Below are 20,504 nucleotides of genomic sequence, written 5' to 3'. Positions count from 1 at the left end.
ACGCTATATATGTCCAATTTTGATGAAATTTGGAATGTTGAATTCAGTCTAGAAATTAATGAGCCAAATTATATCGAAATCGGTTCAGATTTGGATATAGCTCCCATATATATTTTCGGCCGATTTCGCGTATTTGCTGCACCAAACACGTTATATACGACCGAATTTGATGAAATTTGGTTTGTGTGACTGAAATCGGTCTAAAAATAAATGTGCCAAATTATATCGAAATCGGTTCAGATTTGGATATAGCTCCCATATATATTTTTGCCCGATTTCACGTATTTGCTGCACCAAAAACGCTATATACGACCGAATTTGATGAAATTTGGATTGTGTGACTGAATTCGGTTTAAAAATATATGTGCCAAATTACAACGAAATCGGTTCAGATTGGGATATAGCTCCCATATATATTTTCGGCCGATTTGACGTATTTGCTGCACCAAACACGCTATATACGACCTAATTTGATGAAATTTGGTTTGTGTGACTGAATTCGGTCTAAAAATAAATGTGCCAAATTATATCGAAACCGGTTCAGATTTGGATATAGCTCCCATATATATTTTCGGCCGATTTCGTGTATTTTCTGCTCCAAACACGATATATAAGTCCGATTTCAATGATATTTGGAATGTGTGACTGAATTCGGTCTAGAAATAAGTGTACCAAATTATATCGAAATCCGTGAAGATCTGGATATAGCTCCGATTTATATTTTATACATATTCACTGTGGTGTAGGGTATCATATAGTCGGCACCGCCCGACTTTGATCCTTTCCTTACTGGTTAATAATAAGAGTTTGCTAATATTTGTCTGAAACGATCTTGAAAGATTGCTATAGAGTCGGAAACTTTCTCATGGAGCAAAATATCAACATATTCTCAGGTTTTGGTATATTTTCCACAAAAAATATTCAGCCCGATGTCTGACCTTATCTTCACCATAAGCTCACATTTGATAAGAGTTTGTTAGATTTATCAGAGAACCGGAAGTAATCTTGAAATATGTTGTAGCTAAAAATAGGCCGCATTCATACCGAACTTTACATTATTTCCTCCAAACCCCCACTCTTTGTTCGAATTTTCTGCTGGTTCTTGGTTGTAAGAGGGTCAGAAACTTTCTTAAAAGGTTATCACCGAGTCAGAAACATTCCAGTCAAGCAATATAGCGACATGTTTTCAGGTTTTTGTATAGTTTCTACAAAATTTTTCAACTCGATTTTACCTTATTACCTCCATAACCTCACTTTTGTTGGGTTCTTGGAGAGCCAGGATAACTCTTAAAATATGTTGTATCTAATCGAAATATGTATTGCAAGAAACAAAAAGAAATCTCATTCATCCGGTTTGATTTTTTCCATAACCTCACTTTCGATTAATGTTTGCTGCAATAATCGGGTTGTAGGAGTGTTAAACATTCAGAGAGTCAGTATCTTTCTCGTGAATTCCCTATAAAACCACACTTATAGAGACGTAGGTAGGTTTTTAGAGAACAAATAGACTTGGATAAAACATGTTCAAGGTTATGTTACGAAAGTCCAACTTTGGTTACATACCGACTTAATTCCCGAGATTGTCGCCTTTTAATTTGATAATTTTGATCCGAATCGGATAATAAAACCTCTTTTCAATGCAAATATGTATCTTAACAATGTCTTGTTAAAAAAGTACCCAAAATGACTTACAATCAGATAATAAATTTTGAATTTCACAATCTTAACTGTCATTATTCTCTCTTCCCTTCCTTTTTATAGCGCAATACCTCAACTTCAAGTATAGCACCACCTGCTGCACCCACAACATCCTCTTCTGTTAGTGCTGGACCAAGTCCTTTGGCCTCGATGTTTGGTAGTGGAGCCAATGGCAGTTTGGCCATACCACAAAGTTTGGAACAACTTTTGGAAAGGCAATGGGAACAAGGATCACAATTTTTAATGGAACAAGCTCAGCATTTTGACAGTAAGTTTTACAAAAACAAAAATATACTTTACAGACAAAATTCTAATAAATTGTTCCTCTTCTTCTACGTCGTAGTTGCCTCATTATTGTCCTGTTTACATCAATTGCAAACGGAAAATGTGCGCCTCGAGGAACATGTATCCAGTCTAATTGCACGACGAGACCATCTATTGGCTGTTAATGCCCGTTTAGCAATACCCTTAAATGCCACCACAAATACGACACCGAGTCAAGGTAAGTAGAGGTTAACAGGAGTGATGAATGATTTTGTTGGAGCACTCATATGCAATCAACGAAAATCACCAACAATCAGGCAACAATCAAGCAAAACACCACCACCAATCCAACATCCCACCACCACCACCCAATCACAATCCAACAAATTGAATACTATCACAGGCCAAAATTATTTTTGGATATCAAAAAAGTGCATGCTATAGAGGAGCAGGGCATGGTAATGGATATGGAAATGAAATCTTTTCATATAATTCCCCTCCACCCCAGACACACTCTTTCTCTACCCCACCTTCTAAATTTGAATAGCTATTGGTATAAACTGCTATGCTTACGGTTAAGTGTGGAATACTAAGGCCTGATTTGGAGCGATAAGAACCAGTTAAAACTATCCTTCTTTCCTTCCCACAAATTCAGTTGAATGTTGTTCATAACGTACAAATACTATAATTATAAATAAACTAAATTTTAAATCTATCCAATACTAGGTATATTTTAATTTTTAAGTATTATTTAAAAATTCTAATTATACTTAAAATCAAAAAGATTAATTATTTCTTCTGCAACCCCCCTATAAAATACATACCACCATCCACCCAAACTCATCATTTAAACAATTCACTTTTTCGCTCTCTCTGTCTCTTTTTCTTCATTTATAATTATTATTATCCCAAATGTGTAAGATTTAAATCAAATTAAATTGAAAATATTAAAAATATTATATAATTTGTAAATACATATTTTTTACATCATATAAAATTCTACAATTAATTACACATATAATTATTTAAAACAAAATTATATTTTAAGTGTAAAAATTAAATTGTTTGCAAAATTTTCACGCTGCTGTCACATTGTCTGTCATTCAACATTTTCTTCATTCACCATCCTTTCTACTTTTTTTTTGTAAAATTTGCAAAAAGAAACAAACAACTTGTCACTTGGCATTAATTATTAATTTTGTTATTAATTATTATTATATATTTTTATAAAACAAAATCAATGTTTTTTCCTCTGATTTTCTTTACCCCATGTATGAAAAAAGAAAAACATAACCTAAAATTAATATTTTACTTAAGTTTTTTATATATAAATTTAGCTTACTTTCTTTATAATTTTCCTACAAAAAAAAAAAAAATAGAAAAAAAACAACAACTTTTATTTGTTTTAAAAATAAATAAAAAAAAACTATTTTAGTTAAAATGGAAACCAACCAACAACTATTTTATGTCAATAAATAAACAATTATTTGAAACAAAAAATACATTTTAAAAACTTTTGTTATTTCTTTCTTCACTTGGCCCCCCTTTTCTCATTCATATATGCATTGTTTTGGAATTATGGTTTCTCGCACTACTTTCTTATTTGGCTCCTCCTCCTCTTTCTATCACACACATTGCTGCATTTACATATTTTTTTGGTTAAAGGTGTTCTTTGTTGTAAATATTCAAAATATTCACAATATGTTTTTATTCTCACAATACAATGGCAAAATCAAGCATTAATTTATTTAACTTTGTTATTGGAAAGGTTGGAATGTTTTATCCATTTATGTTCATATCTCGGAAAGCAATTTGAATTGTTTTATGTTTATCTTGGATATTCTTATATTCATTACGGAATGTGGGTAGAAAAAAATTTGTATTTTGACTCTAGAATTCCAGCCCTATTTTAGCTTATCTTCATCCTCACCTCACTCTTAAAATATTATTTAGCTAGAGTTTTCGGAGGCTAGGAAACATTGGCGAAGCAAAATATCAACAAATGTTCAGATTGTGGTACAGTTTATACAAGAAATATTCAGACATATCTGTTATAATTTTCTTCTCCATAACCTCAATTTTGATTAGAGTTTCCTGGGTTGTCAGAGAGATAGAAATTTACTTAAAAAAAGAAATCTCATTCCCCAGGGAGAGAGTCTTAAGGAGCACCTTTTCCTTAGGAAAGGGTCTTAGGAGCAAATTTTCCTAAGGAAAGGGTCTTAAGGAGCACCCTTTCCTCAGGAAAGGGTCTTAAGGAGCACCCTTTCCTCAGGAAAGGGTCTTAAGGAGCACCCTTTCCTCAGGAAATGGTCTTAAGGAGCACCCTTTCCTCAGGAAAGGGTCTTAAGGAGCACCCTTTCCCCAGGAAAGGGTCTTAAGGACCACCATTTCCTCAGGAAGGGGTCTTAAGGAGCACCATTTCCTCAGGAAAGGGTCTTAAAGAGCACCCTTTCCTCAGGAAATGGTCTTAAGAAGCACCCTTTCCTCAGGAAAGGGTCTTACGAAGCACCCTTTCCTCAGGAAAGGGTCTTAAGGAGCACCCTTTCCCCAGGAAAGGGTCTTAAGGAGCACCATTTCCTCAGGAAAGGGTCTTAAGGAGCACCATTTCCTCAGGAAAGGGTCTTAAAGAGCACCCTTTCCTCAGGAAATGGTCTTAAGGAGCACCCTTTCCTCAGGAAAGGGTCTTAAGGAGCGCCCTTTCCTCAGGAAAGGGTCTTAAGGAGCACCCTTTCCTCAGGAAATGGTCTTAAGGAGTACCCTTTCCTCAGGAAAGGGTCTTAAGGACTACCCTTTCCTCAGGAAATGGTCTTAAGAAGCACCCTTTCCTCAGGAAAGGGTCTTACGAAGCACCCTTTCCTCAGGAAAGGGTCTTACGAAGCACCCTTTCCTCAGGAAAGGGTCTTACAAAGCACCCTTTTCTCAGGAAAAGGTCTTAAGAAGCACCCCTTCCTCAGGAAAGGGTCTTAAGAAGCACTCTTTACGGTGAGGATTACAGAAGCACCCTTTCCCGGGAAGTTGTCTGTAGAAGCACCATTTCTTGGGATAAGGGTCTTTAGAAGCACCATTTCCTCGGTAGCACCATTTCTTCAGGAAAGGGTCTTAACAAGCACCCTTTTTTCAGGAAAGGAGGATTACAGAAGCACCCTTTCCCCGGGAAGTTGTCCGTAGAAGCACCATTTCTTGGGATAAGGGTCTTTAGAAGCACCATTTCCTCGGTAGCAGCATTTCTTCAGGAAAGGGTCTTAACAAGCACATTTTTTTCAGGAAAGGGTCTTAACAAGCACCCTTTCTTCGGGAAAGGGTCTTTAGAAGCACCCGTTCCCCTGGAAGGGTCTGTAGAAGCACCATTTCTTGGGATAAGAATCTTTAGAAGCATCCCTTCTTCCGGAAAGGGCCTTTAGAAGTACCCTTTCCTCGGGAAAGGGTCTTTAGAACAACAATTTCTCGGTAAAGGGTTTTAAAAAGCTATCTTTCCTCGGGAAAGGGTCTTAAGAAGCACCCTTTCCTCGGGAAAGTGTCTTAAAAAGCACCATTTCCTCGGTAAAGGGTCTTAAGAAGCACCCTTTCCTCGGGAAAGGGTCTTAAGAAGCACCCTTTCCTCGGGAAAGTGTCTTAAGAAGCACCCTTTCCTCGGGAAAGTGTCTTAAGAAGCACCCTTTCCTCGGGAAAGGGTCTTAAGGAGCACCCCTTCCTCGGGAAAGGGTCTTAAGAAGCACCCTTTCCTCGGGAAAGGGTCTTAACAAGCACCCTTTCCTCGGGAAAGGGTCTTAAGAAGCACCCTTTCCTCGGGAAAGGGTCTTAAGAAGCACCCTTTCCTCGGGAAAGGGTCTTAAGAAGCACCCTTTCCTCAGGAAAGGGTCTTAACAAGCACCCTTTCCTCGGGAAAGTGTCTTAAGAAGCACCCTTTCCTCGGGAAAGTGTCTTAAGAAGCACCCTTTCCTCGGGAAAGGGTCTTAAGGAGCACCCCTTCCTCGGGAAAGGGTCTTAAGAAGCACCCTTTCTTCAGGAAAGGGTCTTAACAAGCACCCTTTCCTCGGGAAAGGGTATTAGGAAGCACCCTTTCCTTGGGAAAGGATATTAGGAAGCGCCCTTTCCTCGGGAAAGGATATAAGGAAGCAACCTTTCCTCGCGAAATGGTCTTTAGAAGCACCCTTTCCTCGGGAAAGTGTCTTAAGAAGCACCCTTTCCTCGGGAAAGGGTCTTAAGGAGCACCCCTTCCTCGGGAAAGGGTCTTAAGAAGCACCCTTTCCTCAGGAAAGGGTCTTAAGAAGCTCGCTTTCCTCAGGAAAGGGTCTTAAGAAGCTCGCTTTCCTCAGGAAAGGGTCTTAAGAAGCTCGCTTTCCTCAGGAAAGGGTCTTAGGAAGCACCCTTTCCTCGGGAAAGGGTCTTAATAAGCACCCTTTCCTCGGGAAAGTGTCTTAAGAAGCACCCTTTCCTCGGGAAAGGGTCTTAAGGAGCACCCTTTCCTCGGGAAAGGGTCGTAAGAAGCACCCTTTCCTCGGGAAAGGGTCGTAAGAAGCACCCTTTCCTCGGGAAAGGGTCTTAAGAAGCACCCTTTCTTCGGAAAGCGTCTACAGAAGCACCCTTTCCTCGGGAAAGGGTCTTAAGAAGCAACCTTTCCTCGGCAAAGGGTCTTAAGAGGCACCATTTCATCGGGAAAGGGTCTTAAGAAGCACCCTTTCCTCGGGAAAAGGTCTTAAGAAGCACCCTTTCCTCGGGAAAAGGTCTTAAGAAGCACCCTTTCTTCCGGAAAGGGTCTTAAGAAGCACCCTTTCCTCGGGAAAGGGTCTTAAGAAACACCCTTTCCTCGGGAAAGGGTTTTAAGAAGCACCCTTTCCTCAGGAAAGGGTCTTAAGAAGCACCCTTTCCTCGGGAAAGGGTCTTAAAACGCACACTTTCCTCGGGAAAGGGTCTTTAGAAGCACCATTTCCTCGGGAGAGGGTCCTAAGAAGCACCATTTCCTCGGGAAAGGTTCATAAGAAGCACCCTTTCCTCAGGAAAAGTCTTAAGAAGCACTCTTTCCTCACGAAAGGGTTTTAAGAAGCACCCTTTCCTCAGGAAAGGGTCTTAAGAAGCACTCTTTCCTCATGAAAAGGTCTTAAGAAGCACCCTTTCCTCAGGAAAGGGTTTTAAGAAGCACCCTTTCCCCAGGAAAGGGTCTTAAGAAGCATCCTTTCCTCAGGAAAGGGTCTTAAAAAGCACCCTTTCATCAGGAAAGGGTCTTAAGAAGCACCCTTTCATCAGGAAAGGGTCTTAAGAAGCACCCTTTCCTCGGGAAAGGGTCGTAAGAAGCACCCTTTCCTCGGGAAAGGGTCTTAAGAAGAACCCTTTCCTCGGGAAAGGGTCTTAAGAAGCACCCTTTCCTCGGGAAAGGGTCTTAAGAAGCACCCTTTCCTCGGGAAAGGGTCTTAAGAAGCACCCTTTCCTCGGGAAAGGGTCTTAAAAAGCACCCTTTCATCAGGAAAGGGTCTTAAGAAGCACCCTTTCATCAGGAAAGGGTCTTAAGAAGCACCCTTTCATCAGGAAAGGGTCTTAAGAAGCACCCTTTCCTCGGGAAAGGGTCTCAAGAATCACCCTTTCCTCGGGAAAGGGTCTTAAGAAGCACCCTTTCATCAGGAAAGGGTCTTAAGAAGCACCCTTTCCTGGGGAAAGGGTCTTAAGAAGCACCCTTTCCTGGGGAAAGGGTCTTAAGAAGCACCATTTCCTCGGGTAAGGGTCTTAAGAAGCACCCTTTCCTCGGGAAAGGGTCTTAAGAAGTACCCTTTCCTCGCGAAAGGGTCTTAAGAAACACCCTTTCCTCGCGAAAGGGTCTTTAGAAGCACCCTTTCCTGGGGAAAGGTTCTTAAGAAGCACCCCTACCTCGGGAAAGGGTTTTTAGAAGCACCCTTTCCCCGGAAAGGTGTCTGTAGAAGCACCATTTCTTGGGATAAGGGTCTTTCGAAGCATCCCTTCTTCCGGAAAGGGTCTTTAGAAGCACCCTTTCCTCGGGAAAGGGTCTTTAGAAGCACCATTTCCTCGGTAAAGGGTCTTAGAAGCTCCCTTTCCTCAGGAAAGGGTCTTAAGAAGCTCCCTTTCCTCAGGAAAGGGTCTTAAGAAGCACAGTTTCCTCAGGAAAGGGTCTTAAGAAGCACAGTTTCCTCAGGAAAGGGTCTTAAGAAGCACAGTTTCCTCAGGAAAGGGTCTTAAGAAGCACAGTTTCCTCAGGAAAGGGTCTTAAGAAGCACAGTTTCCTCAGGAAAGGGTCCTAAGAAGCACAGTTTCCTTAGGAAAGGGTCTTAAGAAGCACCCTTTGCTCAGGAAAGGGTCTTAAGAAGCACCCTTTGCTCAGGAAAGGGTCTTAAGAAGCACCCTTTGCTCAGGAAAGGGTCTTAAGAAGCACCCTTTCCTCAGGAAAGGGTCTTAAGAAGCACCCTTTCCTCAGGAAAGGGTCTTAAGAAGCACCCTTTCCTCAGAAAAGGGTCTGAAGAAGCACCCTTTCCTCAAGAAAGCGTCTTTTAAGAAGCACCCTTCCCTCAGGAAAGGGTCTTAAGAAGCACCCTTCCCTCAGGAAAGGGTCTTAAGAAGCACCCTTTCCTCAGGAAAGGGTCTTAAAAAGCACCCTTTCCTCAGGGATGGGTCTTAAGAAGCACCCTTTCCTCAGGGAAGGGTCTTAAGAAGCACCCTTTCCTCAGGGAAGGGTCTTAAGAAGCACCCTTTTTCAGGAAAGGGTCTTAAGAAGCACCCTTTCCTCAGGAAAGGGTCTTAAGAAGCAACCTTTCCTCTGGAAAGGGTCTTAAAAAGCACCCTTTCAACGGGAAAGGGTCTTAAGAAGCACCATTTCTTTGGATAAGGGTCTTAAGAAGCACCCTTTCTTCGAGAAAGGGTATTTAGAAGTTATCTTTCCTCGGTGGAAAGAGTCTTAAGAGTGCTTCTTCTTCAGGAAAGGGTCTTAATAAGCGCCCTTTCCTCGGGAAAGGGTCTTAGGAAGGACCCTTTCCTCGGGGATGGTTCTTCAGAAGCACTCTTTACTGTCAGGATTACATAGAACACAGTTTCCTCTGGAAAGGGTCTTTAGAAGCACCCTTTCCCCGGGAAGGGGTCTGTAGAAGCACCATTTCCTAAAAAGCACCCTTTCCTCAGGAAAGGGTCTTAAGAAGCACCCTTTCCTCAGGAAAGGGTCTTAAGAAGCACCCTTTCCTCAGGAAAGGGTCTTAAGAAGCACCATTTCCTCGGGAAAGGGTCTTAAGAAGCACCATTTCCTCGGGAAAGGGTCTTAAGAAGCATCCTTTCCCCAGGAAAGGGTCTTAAGAAGCACCCTTTCCTCAGGAAAGGGTCTTAAGAAACAACCTTTCCTCGGGAAAGGGTCTTAAGAAGCAACCTTTCCTCGGGAAAGGGTCTTAAAAAGCACCCTTTCAACGGGAAAGGGTCTTAAGAAGCACCCTTTCCTCGGGAAAGGGTCTTAAGAAGCACCCTTTCCTCGGGAAAGGGTCTTAAGAAGCACAATTTCCTCGGAAAAGGGTCTTAAGAAGCACCGTTTCCTCGGGAAAAGGTTTTAAGAAGAAACCTTTCCTCGGGAAAGGGTCTTTAGAAGCACCCTTTCCTCGGGAAAGGGTCTTAAGAAGCACCCTTTCCTCGGGAAAGGGTCTTAAGAAGCACCCTTTCCTGGGGAAAGTGTCTTAAGAATCACCCTTTCCTGGGGAAAGTGTCTTAAGAATCACCCTTTCCTGGGGAAAGGATCTTAAGAAGCACCCTTTCCTGGGTAAAACGTCTTAAGAAGCACCCCTTCCTTGGTAAAGGGTCTTAAGAAGCACCCTTTCCTCGGGAAAGGGTCTTAAGAAGTACCCTTTCCTCCGGAAAGGGTCTTAGGAAGCACCCTTTCCTCAGGAAAGGGTCTTAGGAAGCACCCTTTCCTCAGGAAAGGGTCTTAAGAAGCGGTCTTTCCTCAGGAAAGGGTCTTAAGAAGCGGCCTTTCCTCAGGAAAGGGTCTTAAGAAAGCACCCTTTCCTCGGGAAAGGGTCTTAAGAAGCTCCCCTTCCTCGGGAAAGGGTCTTCAGAAGCACCCTTTCTTCGAAAAGGGTCTACAGGAGCATCCTGTCCTCTGGAAAGGGTCTACAGGAGCATCATTTCCTCGGGAAATGGTCTTCAGGAACACCCTTTTCTCGGGAAAGGGTCTTGAGAAGCACCCTTTCTACCGGAAAGGGTCTTCAGATGCACCCTTTCCTCTGGAAGGGATCTCTAGAAGCACCGGAACGGATTTTTAGTAGCAATTTAAGAAGGATTTTTTCTGAAAAGCTTATTTGGAAGCACCCTTTCCTGTGCAAACGGTCTTTAGAAGCACCTTTTTCTCTGGTAAGGGTCTTTAGAAAAGCCATTTTTCTGGAAATGGTCTTTAGAAGCACCCTTGCCTCCGATAGGGCCTCTAGAAGCACCCTTACACTGGAAGGGATCGCTAGCAGCAGCATTTATTTATTTTATAAACCAATCCTCCTCATCTAGAAGCACCTGCAAGGGTGCCAACCTTTCAAGCGGAAAGAGTATATAGAAGCGCCTTTCCCCGAAGTCGACAAAAAATCCTCTAAAAAGCTTTGACTCTTTTTTTTTTGGACATTTTTTATTTTGAGGTTATGGCCAAATTTGTTTATAAAGTTATCTAAAATGGCGGAGGGATATATAACGGAACGCATATACAGCAAAATTGATCACTTATAAATACAAATTTAGAGGATTATAACAACAAATTACATCTCTTCCCCTTCCTCATTGGTTGTTATACCTTTTGAATTTCCAGCTGGTGGGGCTCAACAAGGCAATAATAACAATGCTACAGCAACAACAATGAATTCAACGACAGGTCATCATTCGGCAAGCACTTCAGCAACAAGTGTTACATCCACCGGTGGTGCCTCTTCGCTTGCAACAGCAGCATCATTGGCCACAGCAGCAACAACTTCAATATCTGGCACAACATCATCAAGTACATCAAGGCAGCCACAACCACCAGCCCCCGTCGCAGGTGGAGGACTCACAACAAACGATAGGAATAGAACAACAAACAACAACAACAACAACAGCACCTTGGAAAATGGTTTAGACTTTAGGCAATCATCCTCTTCCTCATCCTCTAATAGCAATGTCACGACTATGAATCCCATGGCAATGGTAACGGCCGGTCATGGCAGTGGTTTGGGGTAAGTATTGGGTAAATAAAATAATATTGTTCAACGTCTTTTTAATTGCAATTTTATTCTTTAAGGTCCCTACGAACCTCTAGATATCTAACCCTTCAATAATATATCATTCCATCAACAACATTTCCTTCCCTTGGTCCCATTTCCTGCCCGCCCATTCCCCAAACCAATTGACGCGCGTTTTTTATTCTATGCAAAAAAAACAGAAACAAATTTTGTGAAAACTAATAATGCTCTCTCGTTTCAATTTTGTGACCCTACAACAACAACGAATATTTAGTAGACACCATCAGGCTTCAGCGTCGGGAGCAATAGCACCAAACAGCAACAACAATAGTAACAATAATAACACCAGTAATGCTCAAATGTCAATGGGTAATGCTAGCTCATCAACAATGATGGCACAACAACAACAACATCACCAACAACATTTGCATATGCAAACGCAGCAACAACAGCAGCAGCAGCAACATCTTCAACATCAAGCGCATCATGCACCACCACCACCGCTGCCTCCACAACAGCAGCCACACCATCAACAACATTTGCAACAGCAACAACAACATGCCACCACATTGCACCAGCAACAGCATCAGCACACGCACTTATCGTCCCATACATCATCTTCTTCTTCTTCATCAAACAATTCCTCCTCCAATGCAATTTCATCGGCTTCTACGACACAACACCAACAACAACAGCAGCAGCAACCACAAACGCTGCCCCACCCCATGTCCACATCTCGTATTGGAGGTAATTTATCCACTAATGTTAATTGTATACATCCAACTACTAATATTAGTGGCGGTCGTATGGGAGGAGGATATCACCATCCACATCCACTAGTAACCACCCACACCACCACCAATTCCACTGCTTCTTCCTCTAATATATCCTCCACCACTTCTTCCTCAACTTCTTCTTGTTCTCCATCCTCAACGGCAATTATAATTCTAAACGATGCTGATCCTAAACAGAATTCTGCTGCTGGTGTTAGTAGTGGTGGTTCCTCCAAACAACTGCAAGGTGGTGGTGTTCTTAGTTTGACAAAATCTTCTCGCAAGATTGATGATAGCCACCACCAGCAACAACCTCATCATCAGCATCATCATCACGGTGGTGGTGGAGGAGGCATAGGTGGAAATTTTAACACCTCCTCTAAGACATCTTCGTCTTATTGCCTTGCTTCTTCTATTTCTTCAACTACTGCCAACGCTGCCGGAAATTATCCAGGGTCGTCTTATAAACCTCACATGCAGGTAGTTTTTTGTTAAAAAACGAAACAACCAACAACAACAATACAACAAAGCGCCTATGATGTTTTCCAATTCATATACAAATACTGTCACTCTCTCTCTCTCTCTCTCTCTTCTCATACTGTTTTATTGGATTTTTTTCATTTTGAAACTCATTCACATGCTCATGCTTGTTTTTCACGACATCTCTCCATTTCCATCCATTAATCAATTCTGTTCAATAATCATCTCCATCATCGTCGTCGTGGATCCTTTCCATGGAGTTTTGTTTTCTTTCAAACTTTTCGTTATGGCGCCATTTGTTTCACCAGCAAGCGAGAGAGTTATTTGTTATTGTTGTTTATTATTGAGAATAAAAAAGTTTAACGAAAGTTTAGATCGTTATCCACCCACCCAGAAGAAAAGCGATCTCTTTCGTTAAAACGCGTAATCATTTCTTTTGTATTTGGATGTATGTGTGTGTACATATGTATGTATGTGTTGTCATCATCATTGCCAAAAAATTCGGACCCTTTAAACCAATGAAAAATTTTGTCATTCTTTTCATTGCCCAAACTTGTATCTCACCACCAATACCGAACTACCACCCACCAGCAACCACCCAACCACTACTCACTCACCATGCAACCTAAAAAACAAAATCGACAAAAAAAATACCCATTAAAACGATTTGTAATTCCCTCATTTTCCTCCCTGAAAACCAGTAACATTAAATTATTTATTAATAAATATTGTATATAGATGTACGTAATAATGTAAATATATGTACATATATTTTTATATAGCTTGTAAAGTTGAAGGAACTTTGGAACACCAAATATTTGAAATTTGCGAACCTAGAAAGTGAGTTTATATCCTCATCATTACTTTTGCACCTTTCCTCCGGAAAAAGTCAATAGAAGCACAGTTTCCTTTGGAAAGGGTCAATAGAAGCACCACTTCCTTTGGAAAGATTCAGTTGAAGCCCACATTCCTCTGGAAAGAGTCAAAAGGATCACCATTTCCTTTGAAAAAGTCAATAGAAGCACCACTTCCTTTGGAAAGGGTCAAGAGAGCAGTCTTTCCTTTGGAAAAGTTCAATAAGAGCACCCTTTCTGTTCGAAAAGGTCAATAAGAGCACCCTTTCTGTTCGAAAAGGTCAATAAGAGCACCCTTTCTGTTCGAAAAGGTCAATAAGAGCACCCTTTCCTCTGGAAAAGGTCAATCAGAGCACCCTTTACTTTGAAAAACGTTAATAGGAGCACCCTTTCCTTTGGAGGAGGTCAGTTGAAGCCCACATTCCTATGGAAAAGGTCAGTTGAAGCCCACATTCCTCTGAAAAGCGTCAATAGAAGCACCATTTCCTTTGAAAAGGTCAATAAGAGCACCACTTCCTTTGAAAAGGTCAATAGAAACACCACTTCCTTTGAAAAGGGTCAATAGGAACACCCTTTCGTCTGGAAAAGGGCCAATAGGAACACCCTTTCGTCTGGAAAAGGTCAATAAGAACACCCTTTCCTTTGGAAAATGTCAATAAGAGCACCATTTCCTTTGGAAAAGGTCAATAAGAGCACCATTTTCTTTGGAAAAGGTCAATAAGAGCACCCTTTCCTTTGGAAAAGGTCAATAAGAGCACCCTTTCTTTTGGAAAAGGTCAATAAGAGCACCCTTTCCTTGGGAAAATGTCAATAGGAGCACCCATTCCTTTGGAAAAGGTCAATAGGAGCACCTTTCCTTTGGAAAGTCAATAGGAGCACCCTTTCCTTTCAAAAAGGTCAATAGGGGCACCATATCTTCGGAACAGGTTAATACGAGCACCCTTTCCTTTAGAAAACGATAATAGGAGCACCCTTTCCTTTAGAAAACGTTAATAGGAGCACCCTTTCGTTTAGAAAACGGTAATAGGAGCACCCTTTCGTTTAGAAAACGGTAATAGGAGCACCCTTTCCTTTAGAAAACGTTAATAGGAGCACACTTTCCTTTAGAAAACGTTAATAGGAGCACCCTTTACTTTGGAAAAGCTCAATAAGAGCACCCTTTCCTTTGGAACAGGTCAATAGAAGCATCCTTATCTTTGGAAAATGTATAGGAGGACCCTTTCCTTTGGAAAAGGTCAATAGGAGAACTCTTTTCTTTGAAAAAGGTCAATAGGAGCACCCTTTACTCAGGAAAGGTTCAATAGGAGCATCCTTTACTCAGGAAATGGTCATTAGGAGCACCCTTTACTCAGGAAAGGGTCAATAGGAGCACTCTTTACTCAGGAAAGGGTCAATAGGAGCACCCTTAATAGGAAAGGGTCAATAGGTGCACCCTTTACTCCGGAAAGGGTCAATAGGAGCACCCTTTACTCAGGAAAGGGTCAATAGGTGCACCCTTTACTCCGGAAAGGGTCAATGGGAGCACCCTTTACTCAGGAAAGAGTCAATTGGAGCACCCTTTACTCAATAAGAGCACCCTTTCCTTTAGAAAACGTTAATAGAAGCACCCTTTCCTTTAGAAAACGTTAATAGGAGCACCCTTTCCTTTAGAAAACGGTAATAGGAGCACCCTTTCCTTTAGAAAACGTTAATAGGAGCACCCTTTCCTTTAGAAAACGTTAATAAGAGCACCCTTTCCTTTGGAAAAGGTCAATAAGAGCACCCTTTCCTTTGGAAAAGGTCAATAAGAGCACCCTTTCCTTTGGAACAGGTCAATAGAAGCATCCTTATCTTTGGAAAACGTATAGGAGGACCCTTTCCTTTGGCAAAGGTCAATAGGAGAACTCTTTTCTTTGAAAAAGGTCAATAGGAGCACCCTTTACTCAGGAAAGGTTCAATAGGAGCATCCTTTACTCAGGAAATGGTCATTAGGAGCACCCTTTACTCAGGAAAGGGTCAATGGGAGCACCCTTTACTCAGGAAAGGGTCAATAGGAGCATCCTTTACTGAGGAAAGGGTCAATAGGAGCACCCTTTACTCAGGAAATGGTCAATAGGAGCACCCTTTACTCAGGAAAGGGTCAATAGGAGCACCCTTTACTCAGGAAAGGGTCAATAGGTGCACCCTTCACTCCGGAAAGGGTCAATGGGAGCACCCTTTACTCGGGAAAGGTTCAATGGGAGCATCCTTTACTCAGGAAAGGATCAATAGGTGAACCTTTACTCAGGAAAGGGTCAATAGGAGCACCCTTTACTCAGGAAAGGGTCAATAGGAGCACCCTTTACTCAGGAAAGGGTCAATAGGAGCACCCTTTACTCAGGAAAGGGTCAATAGGAGCACCCTTTACTCAGGAAAGGGTCAATAGGAGCACCCTTTACTCAGGAAAGGGTCAATAGGAGCACCCTTTACTCAGGAAAGGGTCAATAGGAGCACCCTTTACTCAGGAAAGGGTCAATAGGAGCACCCTTTACTCAGGAAAGGGTCAATAGGAGCACCCTTTACTCAGAAAAGGGTCAATAGGAGCACCCTTTACTCAGGAAAGGGTCAATAGGAGCACCCTTTACTCAGAAAAGGGTCAATAGGAGCACCCTTTACTCAGGAAAAGAGCACCCTTTACTCAATAGGAGCACCCTTTACTCAATAGGAGCACCCTTTACTCAGGAAAGGGTCAATAGGAGCACCCTTTACTCAGGAATGGGTCAATAGGAGTATCTATAAGAAAAGGATCAATAGAAGAATCCTTTACTTTGGGAACGGTCAATGGGAGCACCCTTTCCTCGGGAAAGAAATTTTAGAAGCACTCTTTCTAGAAGCACCCTTTCCTCGGGAGGAGGAGTTTAGGCTTTGGCTCGAGAAAGTGTCTTTAGAAGCACCCTTTCCACGGGAAAAAGGTCTTTAGAAGGTCCCTTTTCTCGCAAAATTGTCTTTAAAGCACCCTTTCCTCGGGGAAGGGTCTTTAGGCGCATCCTTTCCTCGGGAAAGGGTCCTTAGAAGCACCCTTTTCATTGGAAGGTGTCTCTAGAAGCGCCCTTCCAATTTGAATGTTTCTTAAGAAGCACCCTTTCCATTGGAAGGTGTCTTATGCAGCACCCTTTCCATTGGAAGGTGTCTTATGAAGCACCCTTTCCATTGGAAGGTGTCTTAGGAAACAGCTTTTCCATTGGAAGGTGTCTTAAGAAGCCCCCTTCCCATTGAAAGGTGTCTTAAGAAGCCCCCTTCCCATTGAAAGGTGTCTTAAGAAGCACCCTTTCCATTGGAAGGTGTCTTAAGATGGCCCCTTCCTATTGAAAGGTGTCTTAAGAAGCCCCCTTCCCATTGAAAGGTGTCTTAAGAAGGCCCCTTCCTATTGAAAGGTGTCTTAAGAAGCCCCCTTCCCATTGAAAGGTGTCTTAAGAAACAGCCTTTCCATTGGAAGGTGTCTTATGAAGCACCCTTTCCATTGGAAGGGGTCTTAAGAAGCCCCCTTCCCATTGAAAGGTGTCTTAAGAAGGCCCCTTCCTATATAAAGGTGTCTTAAGAAGCCCCCTTCCCATTGAAAGGTGTCTTAAGAAGGCCCCTTCCTATTGAAAGGTGTCTTAAGAAGCCCCCTTCCCATTGAAAGGTGTCTTAAGAAACAGCATTTCCATTGGAAGTGTCTTATGAAGCACCCTTTTCATTGGAAGGTGTCTTAAGAAGCATCCTTTCCCTGGAAAAGCTTTACATAACCAGCCATTTCATTGGAAAGGTTTTACAAATTCATGTTGAGGTTATGTCAAAATTATTTTGAGGTTCAAACCAAACCCTTTTTTAGGTTATGTGTAAATTTTATGTTCCAAAGTTCCATTGCCAAATTTTTCCTCTGTTAAAGTTTCTTCAATAAAGTGTTGTTTTTTTTTAATTATTAATTTATCTTCTTCTTCCATAAACAAAACTTAGTCACAACTAAGACGAGACGATAACATACCAAAGGCCAGCTGAAATTTATACTCACATGAAATGAATGCAACAACAGTGAAGAAATTTAGTGGTGGCAGTAGATCAGAGAAAAGTACAGCATCGGAAAAATCAGTGGCAACCAAAAAACCCTTGAATTCAAAAGGGCAAACTAAGCCCAAATCAAAAACTACTCGCATGGAAATAAAAACCAATGAAATAATTAATCTTTCATCCGATGATGATGATGATGATGAGGGAGGAGATAAAGAAGTCCCCAACAAAAGCAACAACCAAATTTCTTCCACTTCCTCTGAGAAAATAACAAAAAAGAAACCAACCATTTTGGAAAGTGATAAGACAAATTCCGTTGTCATAAATGATACGGATAGTGATCCTTCTTCATCACCCACAACAACCACATCGTCATCCAGGCATTCAGAAAACTATGAGGCTGAAGATGAAAATGAGGCGGCCATGAAAAAGGCCAAACAACAAAGTGAACAGGAGTCTCATACCCAGCAACAGCTAAAACAGGTGCAACGATTTTTGAAAAGCTTTGATGCCAACAATCAGCCATTGAATGCCGACGATGATGATGATGACGACGACGACGAGGAGGATGATCAACAAATTGTGGAATCACAACAACAACAACCAACATCATCCACATCACAACGCTTGTCATTGGAAAAATCCGGTAATACATTGGCAGAATTGCGCAGCTTTCGCCATGGAAATAAAATGCATTTACACCACCACAGCAAAGCGGGAAAATTTAATATTTCAACAAAATTTCTACGGAAATCTCGTCATAAATTGAAAACACAAATGTCGGGTGTCCATGCTACAGCAGCACAAGTCATGCAACAAGAGGAACTGCCGCAATCATCATCAGCAGCAGCAGCAGTTGGCAACAACAAAACCCATCAAGAGCAGCTGCCAACAACAATAGATTTAAATATACAAAATAACAATCATAATAACGAGGAATCTATAAATAAATTAAGAACAGATTTTTCAATAGATTCTTTATTAAATAATTAAAAATAAAACATATTGAGGTTATGTTTGCTTTAGACAAAACAAAATAGATATTTAGTACGTTTTATGTACTGTAATAATTGTGTGTATGTACTTTTTAAAAATACTAATGTTTACATTTTTAAACCCAAATTATAATGTATTGTATTTCCATTGATATTCTTCTATTATATCTAATCCGTTCCAAGCAAACACACACACACACAGAAGACCTTTATTTTAAAACATAACCTAACCTAAAAATAATATTTGATTTACACTAAGCAATGTTAAGAAATGCTGAAATTATTATACAATTTAAAGTTATCTGAAGTAATTGTTGTTATATTGAACCTGGCGCTTTAGAAGCGCTTTATGGCGTCTTGTTTAATTTTCTTTTGGGTACCTTCTCACAAAATTTCATATTTTGCAACAGGTTGTCAACACATGGAAGCACCAATTTCATTGGAAAGAATCTTTGGAAGCTCCATTTTCATTGGAAAGGGTCCTTTGATGCACCATTTTCCTTGGAAAGGGTCCATAGAAGCACCTTTTCAAGTGAAACGATTCGTTGGAAGAACCTTTACGATTGGAATAGGTCTTTAGAAGCAACTAATCGATTGGAAAGGACCTTTACAAACACCTTTTCGATTGAAAAGGGTCTATGGAAGTACTTTTTCGATTGGAAAGTGTCATTGGAAACACCTTTTCCTTTGGGAAGGATCTTTGAAAGCACATTCTCCATTGGAACGGGTTTTTGGAATCATCGTTTCCATTAAAAGAGCCTTTGGAATCTCAATTTCCATTGGAAAGTGTCTTTGGAAGCACCATTTTCATTGGAACGGGTCTTTGGAGAAACTTTTTCGATCGGAAAGGGTCTTTAGAAGCAACTAATTGCTTGGAAAGGCTCTTTAAAAGCTCATTTGCAATTGGAAAGGGTCTTTGGAAGAACCTTTTAGATTGATTGGGGTCTATGGAAGCACTTTTCCAATTGGAAAGTGTCATTGGAAGCACCTTTTACTTTGGAAAGGATCTTTGAAAGCACATTCTCCAGTGGAAAGAGTTTGGAATCACCTTTTTCATTAAAAGAGTTTTTGGGAGCCCAATTTCCATTGGAAAGGGTCTTTGGAGAGGGTCTGTAGAAGCACCTCTACGATTGGAACGGGTCTTTGGAAGAACCACTTCGATTGGAAAGTGTCTATGGAAGCATCTTTTCGATTGGAAAGAGTTCTTTGGAAGCACATTTTCCTTTGGAAAGGACAATTCCTATTGAAAGCACAATTCCTATTGAAAAAGGTCTTTGGAAGCACCTTTTCCTATGGGAAAGTGACTTTGAAAGCACTATTTCACTTGTAAAGGGTCTTTGAAAGCCCCCTTCTCCATTGGGAAGGGTTTTAGAAGCACCTTTTCCATTAAAAAGGGTATTTGGAAGCACAATTTCCATTGGAAAGGGTCTTTAGAAGCACCGTTTCCTTTGGAAAGGGACTTTGAAAACGCCATTTCACTTGGAAAGGGTCTTTGAAAGCATCTTCTCCATTGGAAAGGGTCTTTTGAAGCACCATTTCCATAGGAAACGATCTTTGGAAGCACCTTTTCACCATAAAGGACCTTGGGAAGCATATTTTCCATTGGAAAGAGTCTCTGGAAGAACATTTTTCCACTGGAAAGAATAACCTTTTGGAAGAACCTTTTAGATTGATTAGGGTGGAAGCATTTTTACAATTGGAAAGTGTCATTGGAAACACCGTTTTACTTTGGAAAGGATCTTTGAAAGCACATTCTCCAGCGGAAAGAGTTTTTGGAATCACATTTTTCATTAAAAGAGTCTTTGGGAGCACAATTTCCATTGGAAAGGGTCTTTGGAAGCACCATTTCCATTGGAGAGGGTCTGTGGAAGCACCTCTTCGATTGGAACGAGTGTTCAGAAGACCCAGTTTGATTGGAAAGGGTATATGGAAGCATATTTTCGATTGGAAATGATCTTTGAAAGCACAATTCCCATTGGAAAGGGTCTTTGGAAGCACCATTTCCTAGGGAAAATGACTTTGAAAGCACCATTTCACTTGGAAAGGGTCTTCGAAAGCACCTTCTCCATTGGGAAGGGTTTTAGAAACACCTTTTCCATTAAAAAGGGTCTTTGGAAGCATATTTTCCATTGGAAAGGGTCTTTGGAAGCAACTTTTCCATTGGAAAGGGTCTCTGGAAGAACATTTTTTACTGGAAAGGGTCTTTGGATGCACCTTTTCCATTGGAAAGGGTATATAGAAGCACCTCTTCGATTGGAACAG

At 41.1% G+C, this 20,504-nt stretch overlaps 1 protein-coding gene across 19 annotated transcripts in view; it reads left to right on the top strand.

Annotated features, from left to right (window-relative positions):
* The window catches only part of Alh (coiled coil domain containing protein Alhambra), a 101,155-nt gene extending 82,606 nt beyond the window's left edge, over positions 1-18,549 (top strand). For 6 of the 19 annotated variants that reach the window (XM_073979748.1, XM_073979726.1, XM_073979732.1 and 3 more), the window contains 5 exons: positions 1,762-1,966; positions 2,042-2,200; positions 10,730-11,129; positions 11,410-12,388; positions 17,197-18,549. In XM_073979748.1, coding sequence (XP_073835849.1) covers positions 1,762-1,966; positions 2,042-2,200; positions 10,730-11,129; positions 11,410-12,388; positions 17,197-17,238 — 1,785 coding nt within the window. In that variant the 3' untranslated portion in view covers positions 17,239-18,549. Of the gene's footprint in view, positions 1-1,761; positions 1,967-2,041; positions 2,201-2,279; positions 2,683-10,729; positions 11,141-11,194; positions 11,343-11,409; positions 12,389-17,196 lie in introns of those variants that run through there. The other 13 variants (XM_073979835.1, XM_073979818.1, XM_073979826.1 and 10 more) reach the window with 10 other exon arrangements.
* The last annotated feature ends 1,955 nt before the right edge of the window (positions 18,550-20,504 follow it).

The sequence above is a fragment of the Musca autumnalis genome, unplaced genomic scaffold, assembly GCF_047663935.1.
Source record: "Musca autumnalis isolate F117 unplaced genomic scaffold, ASM4766393v1 scaffold_1, whole genome shotgun sequence".
NCBI lineage: Eukaryota > Metazoa > Arthropoda > Insecta > Diptera > Muscidae > Musca > Musca autumnalis.
The sequence above is the reverse complement of the archived record's forward strand: the minus strand, read 5'-3'. Positions and strand labels throughout refer to the sequence as shown.